Genomic DNA, 18,076 nt, shown 5'->3' with positions numbered 1-18,076 from the left:
AGGCACGACACAGTCTCACCATTTATTGTTACAATGTTCCTCTGATCGTCGGGTGTGCAGAAGCTGTGTTTTCCAACAAATAGGTATTATCCATTATTATTGCTTTTATCTCTAAATTCACCATGAAAACACCAGTATAGATAGAAAAAGGAAATTTGGAAGTAGTTATAGATACTACTTGTAGTACAGGCATCTGAAAAGTGGGAGAGAATGGTACCACAGTGCGCTCTAGTGGTCACATGACATTACTGCCTTGAAATCAAAGTGGCTACCCAGGTTTGTTCATCATCAAGAAAGCCACATTAATTATTACAGGGAGAAAAAACACTAACACCAAGTGAATATTAATAGTTATTGTTGTTGAACACACCAACATAATAGATGTTAAAAAAAAAAAAAAAAAGGCAGCAGTAATAACATATATATAGGCTCCTAGCAGAATATATGAAGGCTCCCATTTGCCATTTGTTTAGAATTTGCCTAATTACATTGCTGATTAAAATAGCATTTACAGATGAGAAATTCATTTTAGTGATGGAAGCAAGTTTAATTTGGATCTGATGGGATACATTATGGGGGTAATTTATTGTGTGACTGAGTATGATAAAGACAAAGCCCCCAGATACATCCAGAGGTCGGACCTGGCATAGTTTGCACAGGTTGTTAAAAAGTACGTCCCTCCACGCTCATACGGCATTGAAGTGGCATAGCCGCTATTATAATTACAAATTCTTGCTTTGAATTTGTGATTATTTCAATGCTTCTACACCAAAAACTGGCATAGAAGTGCTCATAAATGTTTGTCAACAAACTGGGGAAAGACTATCAAAACTGTGTAAAAGAAGGTGGAGGGAGTGTCATGGTTTGGGGAATGTCTTCTGCAGCAGGAGTTGGACCTCTCATACAGCTACGTGGCCGAGTGAATGCAAGTGAGTGAATGCAAGTGAGGAGCTTTCTTCAACAGCACGTTCCTTCCTTGCATTCATCACTCACTCAGCCTGCAATGGTCATGCAGGACATTTTGATTCCCCCTCTTTCAGGTGGTGCTGTTGTGATAAAGGGTAAAAGTGGTCCGAGTGGTCAGACTCTCTGGATATAGGGATAAACGTTATCGTACATATACAGATGTGCACCATGTTTTTTTTTCTATTTGGCATTTATCAAATTCATATTTAATGTCACACAAATATAGGAAATATTCCAAAATGGAAAACCACACACAAAACAACCACTCCTAGCCCTTTGCTATGTAAGTGCAAAAAAAAAAGAATAATTTATCACTGTAACTACTCAGACATGTCAATTCCTGGTTCATATGTATTTAAAGAATTGTATGAAGAAGCAGTAAATCAACATTGAATTGGTTCTTCAGTTGACACTTGGGAGGGGAAACCTGCTAAAACCAGCATTTGGGCCTTGATTCCACCTTTGGGTGCAACACAATGGTGTTATAAGCTAAACAAAATGCCTGAGAAAGATGGTGTAATTCCCCCAACAAGACATTTATCCACTGTGAAACAGATTTCCTTTAACCCCTTAAGGACCAGGCCCTTTTTCATTTTTGCGTCTTTATTTTTCACACCCCACCTTCAAAAATCCATAACTTTTTTATTTTTCCATGTAGAGAGCTGTGTCATGGCTTGTTTTCTGCGTAACAAATTGCACTTCATAGTGATGGCATTTAATTGTCTATGCCATATACTGGGAAGTGGGAAAAAAATTCTGAATGCAGTGAAAATGGTGAAAAAACGCATTTGCGCCGTTTTCTTGTGGGCGTGGATTTTACGTCTTTCACTGTGCACTCCAAATGACATGTCTAATTTCTTCATTGGGTCAATACGATCACATGGATACCAAATTTGTATAGGTTTTATAATGTTTTCATATATTTACAAAAATTAAAACCTCCTGTACAAAAAAAAAATTCTTCATTTTGCCGTCTTCTTGCGCTAATAACTTTTTCATACTTTGGTGTATGGAGCTGTGGGTGGTGTCATTTTTTGCGACTTTTGATGACGTTTTCAATGCTTTTATTTTTAGAATTGTACGACCTTTTGATCACTTTTTATTGAATTTTTTATATTTTTCAAAATGGCAAAAAAATGCCATTTGCGACTTTGGGCACTATTTTCCGTTACGGGGTTAAACGCAGTAAAAAAAAAAACATTCTTCTATTTTGATAGATCAGGCATTTTCGGACGCGGCGATACCTAATGTGTTTATGATTTTTACTGTTTGTTTATATTTATATGAGTTCTAGGGAAAGGGGGGTGATTTGAATTTTTAGGTTTTTTTAATATAATTTTTTATTTTTTATTTTTTTTTATTAAAATTTTTTACTATTTTTTAGACTCCGTAGGGTACTTTAACCCTAGGTTGTCTGATTGATCCTACCATATACTGCCATACTACAGTATGGCAGTATATGGGGATTTTGCACATCATCTATTACAATGTGCAGATCGCACATTGTAATAGATGGCCTAAAACATGATAGCCTCGGATCATTGTGTGATCCAAGGCTGTCATGGCAACGGATCGCCGCTTCCCGATGACGTCACGGGGAGCGGCGATCGGAGCCAAGATGGCGGCGCCCACACGCCGCCGGCTCGTTAATGCCGCCGCCAGCTTTGCCGGCGGCGATGAAAGGGTTAACACCCGCGATCGGTACAAGCACCGATCGCGGGTGTTAGCGACGGGTGCTTGCTTCATTGTGAAGCAAGCACCGGGCGTGTATGAAGAGGGCTCAGCCCGTGAACCCTCTTAATACTACCCCATGCGCAATAAAACGTACAGGCACGTCTTATTGCGCTATGGGGTTAAAGTCACAAAAATATCACCAGATTAGGCAGACTGTCCTAATTAGCATGCTTGTTACCTCTAGTCTAGGGGATGGTAGTTATAGGACGTCCCTATAACGAGCATTCTAATCTGGTGGTAGATGTCCTTTAAAGAGGTTTTCCCATGAAGACAAGTTAGGCCCTATCCATGGGATAGGGCCTAACTTGCTGATCCGACAGCCTATAGAGATTAATGGATCAGCACTGAGACCCCCACTGATCAGCAAGTTAGGCCCTATCCCATGGATAGGGCCTAACTTGTCTTCGTGGGAAAACCCCTTTAAAGGAAACCTACCACTTCTGATGGTAGGTATTAGCTGTAAACACCGGGCACCAGCTCAGGGTGAGCTGGTGCCGGAGCTTACCTTAGCGAGTGTTTTAAACCGCTATATCGCGGTTTAAACACATTTTGATTTACCTCTCCGAGGTAGCTTCGGCGCTGCGCGCTGCCGTGCGCGCGCCTCCATACGGAGTGCCGGAGGCGTCACGCGCGCATGGCCGCGCGCAGCGCTGAAGCTACCTCGGAGAGGTAAATCAAAATGAAGTGGTAGGTTTCCTTTAAGTAAAAGCAAGCATCGGCTATGTTGTGAAATTGTACCAAAAATTTTTTCTCAATTTATATAGTATAACCAAACTAAAGATACATTTTTATTTTAGAAATTAATGTACAGGAGGGAAAACTGACATATTGTTAAAAGCAGAAAGAATGGTGGGAAAACAAGCAAATTAACATATTTCTCTAATGGATAAAGAATATAAATAAGTTTCCCATTTTTATCTGTACTCTTAATTTATGTAATTTTGGCTTAAATGTTTAGCTATGTGTAAACTTTCACAGTATTTGGAAATATGTCCTATAACATGAACATTACATTACATGACACTTCTAATAGATCAGGTGGTGCTAGTAAGTGTTTGCCTATGTAAAATGAAAAACAAGCTACGGGACAGACAAGAACAAATATTTTCTCTACATATTTCCCTGACACTCTAGGCACGTGTTCTAATGTCTTTACCTGATTTAACTAAAGTCCTTTTGTGTGATGCAAACTTTGTCCACAGCTAATGTTATCTCGCCAATGCTTTAATTCCATGAGATGCATCTCAAGAAAAGAAGTATAGACTGATAGGACCATATTAGAATAGAAGGCAAGTTGTTTCAGAATGTCAAAGCAAAGACTTATCAATTTCTGGTAATTTCTCAGTAATCCGGCTACAATTATGACATTTAGACCATAAACAAAGAGCAACAATAAATTGGTGTTAAAGGGATTTTTTTAACTGTAAAAAGACATGAAACAGACAAATGTCTGTACACATTGCTATCAAAACTATTCAATCCCCTATGTTTCGAATAGAGAGTTAAACTGTGAAAATTTGCAATATATAAAATAATAACAACACCATCCTTGCTGCTTTTAGGGAGCAATGAAGCGGTTCTGTGCAGGGCTTCTAAAGGCAACAATGGCCGAGTCTAGCTATGTTCTGGCTCTCTCACCTGATAGACTTTGGAGGATCCACTTCCACTACATGGGTGGATTTTGTTGCAATATCTCCCAATGTAGTTAAAACCACAGACTTCTGCTCTTCATGGAGGAGGTCACGGAATGACTTTGGTTCTGCCTCATAATGTAAAGAGGTAGCCCTGTAGGAGTAGAGCAGTAGAAACTCCTTATGGTCATTAAAAGTCTAAAACAAATTGGTGGCAGAAAGAAGATTGCACTAAAATTGCCCTAATATTCTGGTTGTGTTGCACTAAACCTGGTGAGATGCCATAAAGAGATCTCAGGCTACATGTGTATTGCTAGTATCTGCCATGGTTTCCCCTTTTCAAAACATTCCAACATGGTCCCCAATTTGTAAAGAAGTTGAGCACAACTCATGACACTTTAAATGTCCTAACGTGTGTAATTTCAGTTCCTCTTATGAAATATGACGCATCGCACCACAGAGAAGGAAGAGGAGCCAATCAAAGTGCAGCTTTTATGTTTTTAACAGCAGTGGTTATAAGAATGGTCCTCTACCATATGTATAAAACAATATATGCTGACATAGTCAGAAGTGTGTGGAATGAACGTTATACTGTAGAAGACTAAGTCCAGACAGTTCAGTGCATATTATTTTGCCTGGCTCACAATGACTAGAAGAAGACTTTAAGCTCTATAAATATATCTTAATATTCTGAGTTATATTCTGTAACCCACTCGGAAACAGGCATTTAAAGGATTCACCTACGATGACTTATATCTGGCTATAACTAGCTTCAGAAGACTTTATTTCAGAGCTTAAGAGATGGAAGGAAAACAGAGGTTTCTTCTGGAATGGGAAGTCTGAGGTATTCTTAGACCTTACTCATCTAAAGTAAGAGGCCAGAAAAGTTCCCACCCTCCTGGCACACGACTTCGCCAGAAATACTGCTGGATTTCCATTGCAAGTATTTCATTTCAATGGATTTCACAAGTTGCACACCACTTAAGCTATGAATGGAAACCGAATGCTGCTGCCAAAAAGAATCCATTGATTGTTAATGCACATACAAACCCAACCCAAAAAAACAGGATATAAAATAAAGTCTCCACAAAGCCAATGCTATTTATAAGGAAAGGCAGACTAAATATTTGCCTGACACAATGGGACATTATACTGCATTTTACAAGTGGATTGTACTTCTAATTTTAGAAAGCAGGACCAGACTCGGGCCAAGACTTTATCTGAAACAGGTGGAGATTTCTCGATATTAGGAAAAAAAAAAAAAACACTATCTCAAGGAGAAGCATTAAAAGTACCTTTTTTAACCCTGTGGTTTTATAATTGTTGCAAGTTGTCAGTAAACTTTGTTGAAAAGAAAATGCAGCTCATATGGTTTATGTCACAGTCACTTATAGTAGAAAAACAACTCATAAGTATTGTAGCAAAAAACAATAGAATATATGCTTTTAGTAAAAAGAGTAATCATGTGCGTTATACAACAATACAGAATTCTTCATTGCTCTACTTTCCATAGTGTATTGGGAAGAACTATGTGAGAGGTACATAATACGCCTAATGATAAACTATTCCACAGACAAAATAAACAATCCAAAAATTTTATGTTATTCCCTTTATAGGGAATAACTTGTATGACTGCTGGGATCAAGAAAAACACACACTCTAAATGGAGCAGCCAGTTGTGCAGGAATAGCCCTTTTTTCATTCTCTATGGGACTGTTGAAGATGGCTACGCGTAAAGCAATGAAGGAGCTGGTTAGGCATTTCAAGTGCCCACTCCTTTCACGGAGGTGTACATGAACAATGTTTTTACGTTCCGTAATGGTCAAGACAACATATCCCTACAGATCAGGCAGTTGTACCCTAGCAGATAGGGGCAAAATGACTAAAACAAACGCCTTCAAGTCAAAGAAATACACTTAAGCAAGCAAATATTAAAGGGGTTATCCGGGGTGTTAAAAAACGGGTTGGGGTGGGCTAGTTAAACATAATAAACATGTACTTAACTCGTCCGGCACTGCCGATGTCTTGTGCCATGGTCCGTCTCCTCTGTTCGCCTGTTTGTATACAGGGGCGCACAGGGAGCTTCCGGCCGGCGTTGTAAGCGCTGAGAGATAGGGACGGATGGGAGGAGCCGGCCACATCCCGGACCAGAAGCTCCCTGTGTGCGGCTTCTATGCCCCTTATAAACAAACAGGGGCACAGATCAAAGGGACCGCGGCACCGGACATCGGCGCCGCCGGAGGAGATAAGTACATGTTTATTATGTTTAACTAGCCCACCCCAGCCTGGCCCTAAGTAATTTTTTGTGAATTTTTTTCTACAGAAGAGATTCTCTCATGAGTATTAGTGTCATAATTTGGCTCTCGAGGTCGCAATCATGAATTGAGTTTCTAAACGCAATGTAGGCAAAGTGGACTGATGAGCAACTCCCAAAAAGAGATGTGTTTAGACTTAAATGTTTGCCTCAGAAGCTAGCCTCACATGTGTTTCCAGCTAACAATGCACAACATGTGTGGCCGGTTCCTGAACGCAGGTGTTTCGGGCCTAAACGCATCCGTGTTCAGGAGTAGCTCCCCAGCCCAACATGTGACCACGGACTGATAGCAGCAAGTGTTCTGAAGGCTTATTTACCATGTTTTCGGTGGGCTCTTGATGTTTGTAGCCAAAGTACTTCTGTTTGAAACACTTTCAGCTGTAGTACTAATCTCTTTGGATGATAAAGCCATCATTTTCCTCTGCTTTTGAGAAAGTTTTACGCCATGAGCAGCAGTCTTCTGTGTTCTGTAATACAATCAATAGATTATTACAGGTTTACAAAGGCAGTTCAAAACTACTATGGACTTTAACCTACTGGAAGTGTTCCATTTATTTGAAAGGGAGGATAAATAGATAAACTTTATTAATCCCCAACAAGGGGAAATTATATTCCATTCCAGTAATAAAATAAACAAACAAAGTTGTCACCATGCATCGACATTCAGTACCAAAAACAACAAGCCAAGAACCAACCCCCCACCAAATCTGCCCCTGGTTAATAAACCCCATAATGCCATTGCAAATAGTATAAAAGATTTCCTGTAACGTTCCTTAAGTATTTGCATCAGAATAAACCGTGCACTAAACTAACTCTTCCCAGCCATCAGCATAGAAAATAGCGGGCAATTCAGGCTACTAAAGATACCCTTACATTTCATCTTAACTCTACTTTCCACCACACTGAAAGCATTAGAGCTACCCACTGGCACTTCTGATCACCTTATGTAGCTTATTTATATCTTTGTCGCACATTCCAGATTCCGAACAGACCGTACAATAAAAAAATAGATCCTGCTAACACTGTATCATAAAACATATGAAATATCTTGTTACAGACATCATATTACCATAATTTATGCCAAAAAAAAAAAAAAAACTCAAGCCCTTTTTGTACAACCTAGCGTTAACGTTCCACTTTAAAGAGGTAGTCAGAAAGTTTTTAAAATTCTCAAAGCATGCTGGGGAGGGTTTGTTTTATTAAAAAAAAAAAAAAAAACCTGTACTCACCTTCATTCCTCCCGGTGTCCTGCAGCACTGTCATGCCGCGGCCGTGCCCCTCTTTGTTTACAGGGTCATGGAAGCTTTTGCTGATGCCAGCTTCCGGCCATATGTGGTCCATCACACCAACCTGTCCCTATTCCCAGAGCTCGATCATGTGTTGAGATACGGGGATGGCCTGGTGTGGCCGGCCAGCAGCTGACATCAGCGCAGCTTCCGTGCCTCTGGGAGTGCCGGAGGAGGAGAGTACAAGTTTGTTTTTAAAAAAAAAATCCTTCAACAAAAAAACTGCATTTCACAGCTGTATTTCCAACCTGTCTCTATCAGTCCTGGTGTACACAATTTCAGTTGCCCAGGAATCCGACCGTAAATCTTCTAAATATGGTCGGGCAGGGAAGATTCTTTTCATGAATAGCTTCTCTTGACTGCACACTGCAGTGGGATCTCTGCCCATCCCCCCTCTTTTACAAGACACGCTAACACAGACACTTCTTGCCGCCAAGCAGCAGTGTGCAGAGACTTACTCTACAAGCTACAGGCAAGATAAGATCTTTGTAGCAGGGGAAGGAGGCATATGGCAGAGCCGACTCTGTGTTATAGCCGAGTTATAGTAGAGCTGACAGTGTGTCATTGTGTGATATATCCATCTCCTTTTTTTTTATGTATCAGATACTTGTGAATGTTCAGACGCTAAATAAAAGTGTATATAAACCTGGACTCTGGTAATTTAACCACATTATCAACACAAAGGGACCGTAAGGTGATGGTCAGTGTAAAATTCCATAGTTTGAAATTGAAAAGTTAGGGGGTTAAAATGATCTTTATTGTGTAAACATCACCCAAAGGGTTAAAATTTGAGAACTTTCTTTCATGGGCAATCGCCTCTAGGTATGCAATATTGAGCAGTGTGGAGTAGTAGGACTGCTTTTAGCTGAACTGCTAAACTGAGAGCAGAAAGAATGCAGAGGAGAGAAGTTTACAATGCTTCTTCTTCAGACTAAGCCCCCTCAAATCACAAAGTATCACTACTAGTGTAGCTCCATTTATGCATGTCTTTGGGAAGCGCCTATGCAGGTTTTGGGTTGCAGTTTGGGCACTCAACCTCTAAAAGATTCGCCGTCACTGCTCTAGTGCCACCGTGTGGAAGGCAAATAAATCATAACTATACAATAACAATAACTAACCCAGTCACTAGTTTTGGTGTAGCTCCAAACTTTTGGATATTTTCTTCTGTCTTCATGATTGTTCTCAGGTCCACTGCTTGAGGGCTAATAGGGCTGCATGAGAAGAATACAAAACAGCAACAACACAGTTATCAAAGCAAGTATTGTTTCGTGAAGACTGTGGCCACTGAATTCAACACAATTCATAAGATATTATATAGAACTAGGGAGCTTATCTCATATGCAGAATCTGGAGATAATTGCTACCAATATTTCACGAGTCACAAAGTTATACATTCTACCACTGCTAGGACACAAAATATATCAAGGGTACATACCTCATTGTCACAGTTACCCAGTTTTGGGAAGAAGCAGGAGAAACCTTCGTGTTTGGAATAGCTTTGGGGGAAGAAAACACATGCTTTATGCCAGTGGATCCAGTCACTGCTGGTGGTGAGGTGACAGGGCTTGCATCATAAACCCGGTTTCTTTCCTATAGCATAAAAAACAAGCTCAACCACTGTAGCACAACCAGAGAGAATTCTAAATGATAAAACATACAAAGACTGATGTAAGACATGACAAGTCAAAAGACTACAGTTATTCTGTACATTATGGGGTATGCAGTAAGTGTAAAGTGAATGCCAAATTATTACTCTATAAAGTCATACTGAGCAAAATGCATCATGTAAGAGGAAGAAGAATGTTACTGTGGGCTCACAAATTTTAACAAACCTCATTTTTCCGTGGACTGAAGGTGGCAGTGAAGTCTGGTGACTGTAAATCTCTTGGGCTACTTGCTCCTACAAAGCTTCCCTCCGAGTCAGATGTCACCAAGTCCTGGAGGGACTCAACAGAATTGTTCTTTTCAGATTTGAAAAATCCTAAAATTAAAGGATGTGACATTTTTAACAGTAGGTAGAGAACTGAGTATGGATAATGACAAAGGGAAAAAAATAGAAATATATCCATTAATATTGGTACAAAACCTGCTTGTGCTGCTTCTAAACCTTAGACCAGTGTAACACATTTATAATTCCTTACATAATAAATTACTAGTACATTTTAAATATACATGGGGATTTAAAAAAGGAGGAACAATAAAATCCCAGACCTGATGATGGTGGACTGTGAATAATATCAGAAAGGTTGTATCCTCCAGAACTGTCTGATCGCTTTCTAGGCTTCCTTTTAGCTTTAGCCTTGGCCTTCTTAAAGAGTACTTCACTAGGAAAAAAAAAAAAAAAATCGAAAAAAATAAAAGTAACAATTATGTCCTATCCATATAGCAAGTCAAATACCCCTGAAGGGAACGTCAACATAATATCCATATTTCACACACAATAGTATCTGAAGATTGAACCAGATTATTATATCTTCAATGATCTGGAGCACCCCGCACACACCGATTGTGCAGGGTGCACCTTTATTTTGGGTGCACTTAGTTTTATGGGTGTGCACCGCATTCCTGTCGAGTCACAGAAAGAAATGTGGCGCGCAGTCTGTCTCTGCACGCCCATGTGTGCCAGCAGTTAGCTCGTTCTTTCTAGTTCAAAATCAGACAGAAAACTGGATCTGGCCCATTGTCATGGAAAGCCACGAGAACTGGCATACTGCAGAACCTCAAGATCAAGAAGAGCTAGTGCTAACGGATGAATACAATGACAAAAAAATAAAAAAATCACAATGTATAGTAAAATAAACTTTCACCAATAGCAATTACTAAAATATATGCAAATACCATAATAAACAGAACAAGTCTTTTACAATTTTGTAAAGTTGTAGTAAGTTGTAGTAAAGTGTCTATCACCAATCAAAACTACTACATTCATTACTCTTGGTAACAATTCAGTTTAGAGCACACAGAAAAGTATATCAGACATAAAGCTACCCAGAAACTCATTTAATAAATCTTACGGAGTTGACTGTTCAGAAAAGATGTCATCTTTACAGGACATGAAACTGTCCCCATCTTCATACTCTAGAGTGCTGATGTCTGGTCCATCTAAGTATGGGGTGATCAGTCTCTTGTCCATGGCAGGAATCTGTAATTCAAAATAAAAATGATGTAAATGAGAGGTGCCCCTGCCACACAGTAGTAGTGACAGACTGGCATAGGCAGCAACTAAACAGGTAACATGCTATCACCCTCATTACATCACAACTCACATCGCTCAGTTTCACCATACAATTATTCTTACCATTTTCCTATAATAATCCGCCAGTTCCTTCAGCACGTCCTCACTCAAAATGTCTAAAGACCTACATAGTACAGAGGGAAAAAAACATGAAAAAAATAACCCTGCATCCATTTGGATCTATGGAAAAATATTTCAGATAGCTGGACACATTAGGGAAGATTTAAAGGGAAATGGTCCAGAAAGTTACCCAAGAAACCACTACCTGCATGTTGTCAAGCAGCTGAACACCTTGCAGATCACGTCTCTTTCATGGCCCAGCCTGGGGGCATCGTCCAGAAAATCTACTTTAAAGTGAGATGTAAATTGGCTGTATAAAGTTATGGAAGTGGAGAATTTATCACTAAAGTCAGGTTTTCCCCACCTCACAACATCCCTTCTGCTGTGATTGACATAATTCACCTGACTTCTGGTCAGCTAGTTATGGTGACCCTAGATGCAGGACTTTCAGTTACAGCAAGGGGGTAGTATAAGGAGGGGAGAGCTTGCCTACAGTGCTATACGCTCTAAACAGTTATGATTTCACTTTAAAGAGGACCTGTCACCCATAAAAAAGCATTAGGAGCTGCTTACTAAAGTAAGCAGCTCCTAGAATTATCTCCGATGCAGCAGTGCTACCCTGCTAGTGTTATCGGAACCCTCTGCTGCGAACACTGCTGCAGAGTACAATAGAAACGTCAGACCGGACTGTATGAAGCTCGGTAGTCATCGGCGGTCTATGCAGCGCATTTCTATTGTACTCTGCAGCAGTGTTTGCTAGATTTATCAGAGGTTTCCCATAACACTAACAGTGTAAAACTGCTGCACTGGAGATAGTGCTAGGAGCTGCTTACTTTAGGGCTTACTTTTTATGGGCGACAGGTCCTCTTTAACATTTATTTTCTTGAGGATGCCACCACAATGGGTAATAAAAGAAACACGATCTGGAAGGTGTTAACTGGCTTGGACACATTCTGGTAGCATTGTATTAGGTCAATTTCTGCTGTTAGACTCCCTTTAACAAAAGTAGTGCATAGCATTGTATTAAGCTAGAAAAAAAACTGTATAATAGAGGAGGTAAGAAATGCACTTAAAGACCTGTCATGAGAGCAAACAGAACCTCAATAAATCAGGGTTGCATTACAACATTACGTTCCATGTATAGCATCGTTAGAAAAGGCCTCTCACAATAATCTCTGCAGAGCCACTTTGTATAACCCTCCATATCAGCAGCATTTGAATGTACCCACTAAATCTGAAGAGAATAGAAACTTAAGGTGCATACCTAGATTCCAATAATGCTACCATATTAAGCCCAATGAACTGGAAGCAGGAAACCTTTAACTGGGCAGCATTATATAAAGCAGCAAATTCCAGCAATTCAGCAGCATTTTTCAAGGTAACTGGAAAAGAGAAAAAAAAATATGAATAAAACTTGCATTGAAGCAAACCTTGTAATTGGCCCATCAGTAGTTTATACTCTTCACATCTAAATGTATAAAGGTTAAAGGGAACCTGTCACCAGGAGACCCATTTTTAGCACTCCCCCAGTCCCCACAGAGCATAGTACATACACTGTCAAAAAGTGTTTTTGTATTAAAAATTGGTTTTACAGAAAAAAAGATATGTTATATTGTACCTTTCATTAGCTTCTGCTGTGTGACTAGGCAGTTGCCTTTTGGGAGGAGCTGGAAAGGAGCAGTTCCCCCCCACCCTTGGGAAACATGTGACCTTTACAAACATATGAATAACTCCCCACACTCGGGATTGGCTGTAGAGGAGCAGGGGGCGTCGCTAAGCCCTGGGAACTGCTCCTTTCCAGCCCCTCCCATTAGGCAACTGCCTAGTCACACAGCAGATGCTAATGAAAGGTACAATATAACATATCTTTTTTCTGTAAAACCAATTTTTAATACAAAAACACTTTTTGACAGTGTATGAACTATGCTCTGTGGGGACTGTGGAAGTGCTAAAAATTGGTCTCCTGGTGACAGGTTCCCTTTAAACATATATAGGTGGCTTTATGACCGAAAAGAAAACAAGCATTAAAACTTCTATTAGATGATTTTTGATAGTGTGAGGGGGCAGGGTTGTAAACATTTTTCTAATATACTTTAAGACTTTAAATGGGGCGTCTCGATTTGAAAAACATGCCTGCTTCCTTCCAACAACAGGTAAATTACAGGGAACCTATTACAAGGGACCTCATTTTCACTGCCACCCTGCCTTCTCTAAGCATTTGCATTACAATATAATTGTGTGTTATAACTTACCTTGCACCCTGACAGAATCCTTTGGTTAGTCCTAGGGGTTGGGCTTTGGTTTGGATGCATTTAAAAAAAAAACAACATTTGACTTGTCTATGCTGCAGACTCCTCAACTCTTGGCCCCCACCCTTGTGCTCCTGTACAGCCCTTACAGTGTGATGGGCTTCTGCAACCTGTCTTTAGTGAAAATTAGGTCCTTGTTTACAGGTTCCCTTTACAGTACAAACTGTAGCCAGGTGTGGCGATGTTGGAGAAGAAAGCAGCTAAGCCAAATGCCAGACAAGACCTTTAAAGGGAGGAGAGTTTTTTTTTTTTTTACATGCGGTTGTATGTTGGAGGAGTGAGAAAGCTTTTACATGGAGGTGACTTCTAATCTGGTTAGCCATTTTATTTACATTCAATATATTGCATTAATAGACTATATTACAATATTGATACTTAACACTGTATATTTTTGTGGTCAGAGATCTCGGTGAGGCAATGTGCAGTGATGGCAGTTACACACACATCATTACTATGGTAACAGAGAAGTACGGTCTGTTGGATCATCACAGGGAGCTGAGCTTGTGAGGGAGGAGTTGTTACTGAGAACTCATGTGAGTTGTCGTATCCTGTGGCAGCCATCTTGAATATAACTTAATAAAGCCCATAAAATTTTGTAAATAATAAAAGCAAACTATTTAAAAGGACATCTACCATCAGTTTTCCTGATGCTAGACGTGTCCTACTAGCTCCTTGGGACTTCTTTTATTATAACTCTATAAGCAGAGATTGTTGCAATACAGAGTTTAAAGGAAACCTACCACGTGAAATAGTAGTGGTGAGCTTCAAATACCGGGCACCGGAGCATATTTTCGTTATGGTTATAAACCGCTGTATTGCGGTTTAAACACTTTTTAATCTTTATATGTGAAGCAGCTTCGGCGCACCAAGCGCAGGACTGTGCGCACGCCTACATAGGAAGTGACATCACACGCGCACGGTTCTGCACTTGGTGTGCCGAAGCTGCTTCACATATAAAGATTAAAAAGTGTTTAAACCGCAATACAGCGGTTTATGACAATAACGAAAATAAGCTCCGGCACCAGCTCCCCCTGAGCTAGTGCTCGGTATTTGGAGGTCACCACTACCATTTCATGTGGTAGGTTTCCTTTAAAAAATTATTTAATTGGCCTAGGGCACTCCGGCTATGTCACCACGGGGAAGCAAATAAATTAAAACATTCAATATTAAAAATGTTCTCAAAAGAAAGTTATGCTTTAAGCCTCAAAACTTATATTAATGTGTGAGGACTCTTGGTGGTCTCTTAAGCTACTCAGAGACATATGATAGTACTTAGCAGAATGCTGGTTTGGCTGACTACATAGACATATGCTTAGGTGGTTGGCCAATATGCATATGTCTGGCCAGATTTACTTTGCACCACCCTGGGCTTGTAAATGGAGTTCAAGAGTTTGGGAGACGTTCAGTTCCAAGAGCTCGGGACAATGAAGTAAGGGACAGCCCAGGGCATTTGGAGACACTGGACAAGGACGGTTAAAACTTTTGCAAAGAGCTTGTCTTGGTACGTTCCCCTATATAGTGATGCCAACACAGCTGTATAGACACCCGTCTAGCAACATGCACTATATTAACCCCAACAATTAATCCTCCTTGACCTTTATATCATTTCCTTTGCTAATCCGGGTGGACACCTTTATATTGAACACTTGACCACTATAATCTGAATTGACAAGTAATCCAGTGGAAATCAGCAGCTTATTTCAATATATGTATTATTTATTTGTCTCTTATCACATAGCATGTTTTCTCTCCCTTACTGTAAATGTCATGAAAAAGACAAATAGGATTCTGCTTACATAAGGATTACCTGTGTGGATCTAGAAGGATTTCTATTTGCCAAGCTTTACACGGTAAACAAACAGCACAAAAGTCATCTTTGATCATGTTTCCTTCCAGCTAAGTGGTACAGATATGGGAAAGCAATAGTATACAGGCCAGTACAGCCCAGACTAGGGTACTGTGATACAGTTATTGTAATGAGCGAGAAGAAGGTTGGACGATTCTTAGTGCTCATTCGCATGGCCGTCTGCGGGGACGTACATGCGGCCACAAATTTCAGGCTGCATGTACGTCCCCATAGACGGCAATAGCGGCACTGCGCAGATACGGTGCCACATACGGTGCCGGGCCGCACACCGCAAAAAGATGGAGGGAGGAGGGGTCACCTCCTCCTCCACTCCAGCACACGGCGGTATGCCCGCACGGCTGGCATACCGCGTGTGAATGTACCCTTATGTATACTTAAAGCTCTTTTCTGAGATGTACAAAAATGGTGTTAAAAAAGCACCAATTTACTAACCTCCATACGCACAGCATCACCAGTGATTGACTGCAGGCACCGCACATAACAAAAAAAAGTAAGGAGAGTTTCCCACTACCCTGCTAATGTTCATTTTTTGCCAAATCCTGAAAACCAATTATAGTCCTCACTTTATAAACAATTATTTTGTTTATCTAGCAATTCAAAATATAACTAGTTTTATACGATCGTATTTATGCATTTCAAAAATATCATGCCTAACCTAATGTTTAGCTTGGTCATCATCATGAAGAGATATGCTTTACAACAGCCATAAGGATTATGGGATGTAGACCAGCACCAGTCTACTTCCCAAGAACTGATTAGGGGCACAAAGTCTGCCATCCAATATGTGTTAGAAACGTAAAGTGTAACTGTCATTTGAGAAAACTTTTTAGATTGTGTGCAGGGAGATGTGGTGAACGATTTTGTAATATGCTTCATAAAAAAATTTCTCCTTAGTTTGTAATAAAAAAAAAAAATTATAATATATATATATATATATATATATATATTAATAATTATAGTAATAATAATATCATCAAGCTACTCCCTACCATAGAGATGCGTATTGAGAGTCTATGAAGGCTACACAGAGCTGCCCCCTGTACAGAAAGCCACGCTGCCCCCCCCCCTTGAGAAAGCCCTGTGGTCCCCCCAGTCGCCATTTCCCCAGGAGCCACTGCCTCGCTTTTTTCCCACCATGAGAAAAAAAAAACATTTACTCACCTTGTCTCACTCCCACGAAGCAGCGCCTGCAGCCATCTTATTCCTTCAGCTTTTGTCCACTGCACATGATGGCTCTGAAGCTGGCACACGCACGTGATGTGATGACATCATCACGTGTGCTGGCTTCAGAGCCGGCACGTTCAGCGCATTAAGGCTGAGGGAAGAGGATGGCTGCTGGCACTGCTTCGTGGGAGCGAGACAAGATTCTGCCTCTATTTTGCACTCCCCGCCGGAGCAGAATAGGAGCAGGGTCACAAGAGCCAGGCCGGGGAACACAAAGTCGTGTCTTTGACACCTGTGCATTAGGACAACACGGTTTTTACTGATAATTTTTGGCGATTTATGTGGTAATGGATTACAGATGTCCCTGTTTATATATACACACGCACAACTTTCTTCCTAGATGAACTGTTCACCCAGAACATGTTCTTAGAAACACATGCTCTCCTACTCACGTCTTTCAGTAAGTGTGACCTCACACATCTCCTTTAGACGAACAATGAGTAGTTGATCTGCCATCACCAGGACCTTACAAATGAATTCCACATTTGCCGACTCTGAGAAAAAAAAAAAGTTTTAAAAAGGGAAGAATTAAGACTGATCCTCACTGTGTGTATTGGGAACACAATTATTTTAATTGCCTATATTCATGAGAAACAAGTCATGATCTCAGTTAAAACAATTTACATCACTAGGAACATACCACAAGGTAATTCTTAAGCTTGGCATAGCAGACATTACTAGCTGTTACAAATATGAGGAATTAATAGGAAGAACTGCATATGTAACATGCAGTTATCCTAAACAGAACAGGATATTCTAAGTACATAAATACAACTCAGAGTTTTAAAGGGAAAGTTAAAGAGAACCTGTCAGCAGGTTTTATCCCACTAATCTATTTCCATCAGATAAGGTATGACATTTCCTAACTAGAATTCTCTCTATGAATAATCTTACCCGTTTACCAATAATAAAAAAAAACTCCCCGAAAGTAAAGCAAATATGACTCTTCAAATCCTGTTTTCATGTGAGAGGAGTCATGTTTAGTGATAGGCGTAGTGTCACATCAGAAGCACATATGTTTGGCACTATAGTATCTAGTGTCATAATAAAAGATAAGAATCACTTCTTTCAGATACAATCAAAGATGATGGTACCGTGAGCTACAGAACTATATATATTGGGAGTTAAGCCTTAAGGTTGATGCAATTTGAAAGAGGAAATCCTTATCTAGAATAGGACACAAAAAGCAAGTTTCTAGTTACTATAGAACAGAAGATATGGGCTTCTGAACTGACACTGCAAACACTAAACTTGACTCAGCTCATCTGAAAATGAGGCAAGAAGAGTCATATTTGCCGGACTCTGGGGAAGATTTCATAGGTGAGAATTCAAATAAAAAGAGGGAATTCTAGAAAGGACATTTCATACCCTACCCAAAGGGGATAGTAGTTTAGTGGGGTAAATCCTGGTGACAGGTTCCCATTTAGCCTTTTATTTTAAACTTTTGACA

General features: G+C 40.1%; 1 protein-coding gene across 2 annotated transcripts in view; it reads right to left on the bottom strand.

Moving 5' to 3' along the window:
* IBTK (inhibitor of Bruton tyrosine kinase) overlaps positions 1 to 18,076 on the bottom strand; it is a 65,031-nt gene that overhangs the window by 5,710 nt on the left and 41,245 nt on the right. Inside the window, exons 17-26 of one of the 2 annotated variants that reach the window (XM_072142060.1) lie at positions 17,019 to 17,120; positions 12,491 to 12,608; positions 11,230 to 11,290; positions 10,946 to 11,073; positions 10,143 to 10,255; positions 9,764 to 9,912; positions 9,367 to 9,521; positions 9,050 to 9,142; positions 6,963 to 7,112; positions 4,339 to 4,485 (exon numbers count right to left, since the gene is read on the bottom strand). In XM_072142060.1, coding sequence (XP_071998161.1) covers positions 4,339 to 4,485; positions 6,963 to 7,112; positions 9,050 to 9,142; positions 9,367 to 9,521; positions 9,764 to 9,912; positions 10,143 to 10,255; positions 10,946 to 11,073; positions 11,230 to 11,290; positions 12,491 to 12,608; positions 17,019 to 17,120 — 1,216 coding nt within the window. The remainder of the gene's footprint in view (positions 1 to 4,338; positions 4,486 to 6,962; positions 7,113 to 9,049; positions 9,143 to 9,366; positions 9,522 to 9,763; positions 9,913 to 10,142; positions 10,256 to 10,945; positions 11,074 to 11,229; positions 11,291 to 12,490; positions 12,609 to 17,018; positions 17,121 to 18,076) is intronic. The other variant, XM_072142061.1, reaches the window with a different exon arrangement.

The sequence above is a fragment of the Engystomops pustulosus genome, chromosome 3, assembly GCF_040894005.1.
Source record: "Engystomops pustulosus chromosome 3, aEngPut4.maternal, whole genome shotgun sequence".
NCBI classification, from domain to species: Eukaryota; Metazoa; Chordata; class Amphibia; order Anura; family Leptodactylidae; genus Engystomops; species Engystomops pustulosus.
This window is presented reverse-complemented; position numbering and strand designations above follow the sequence as displayed.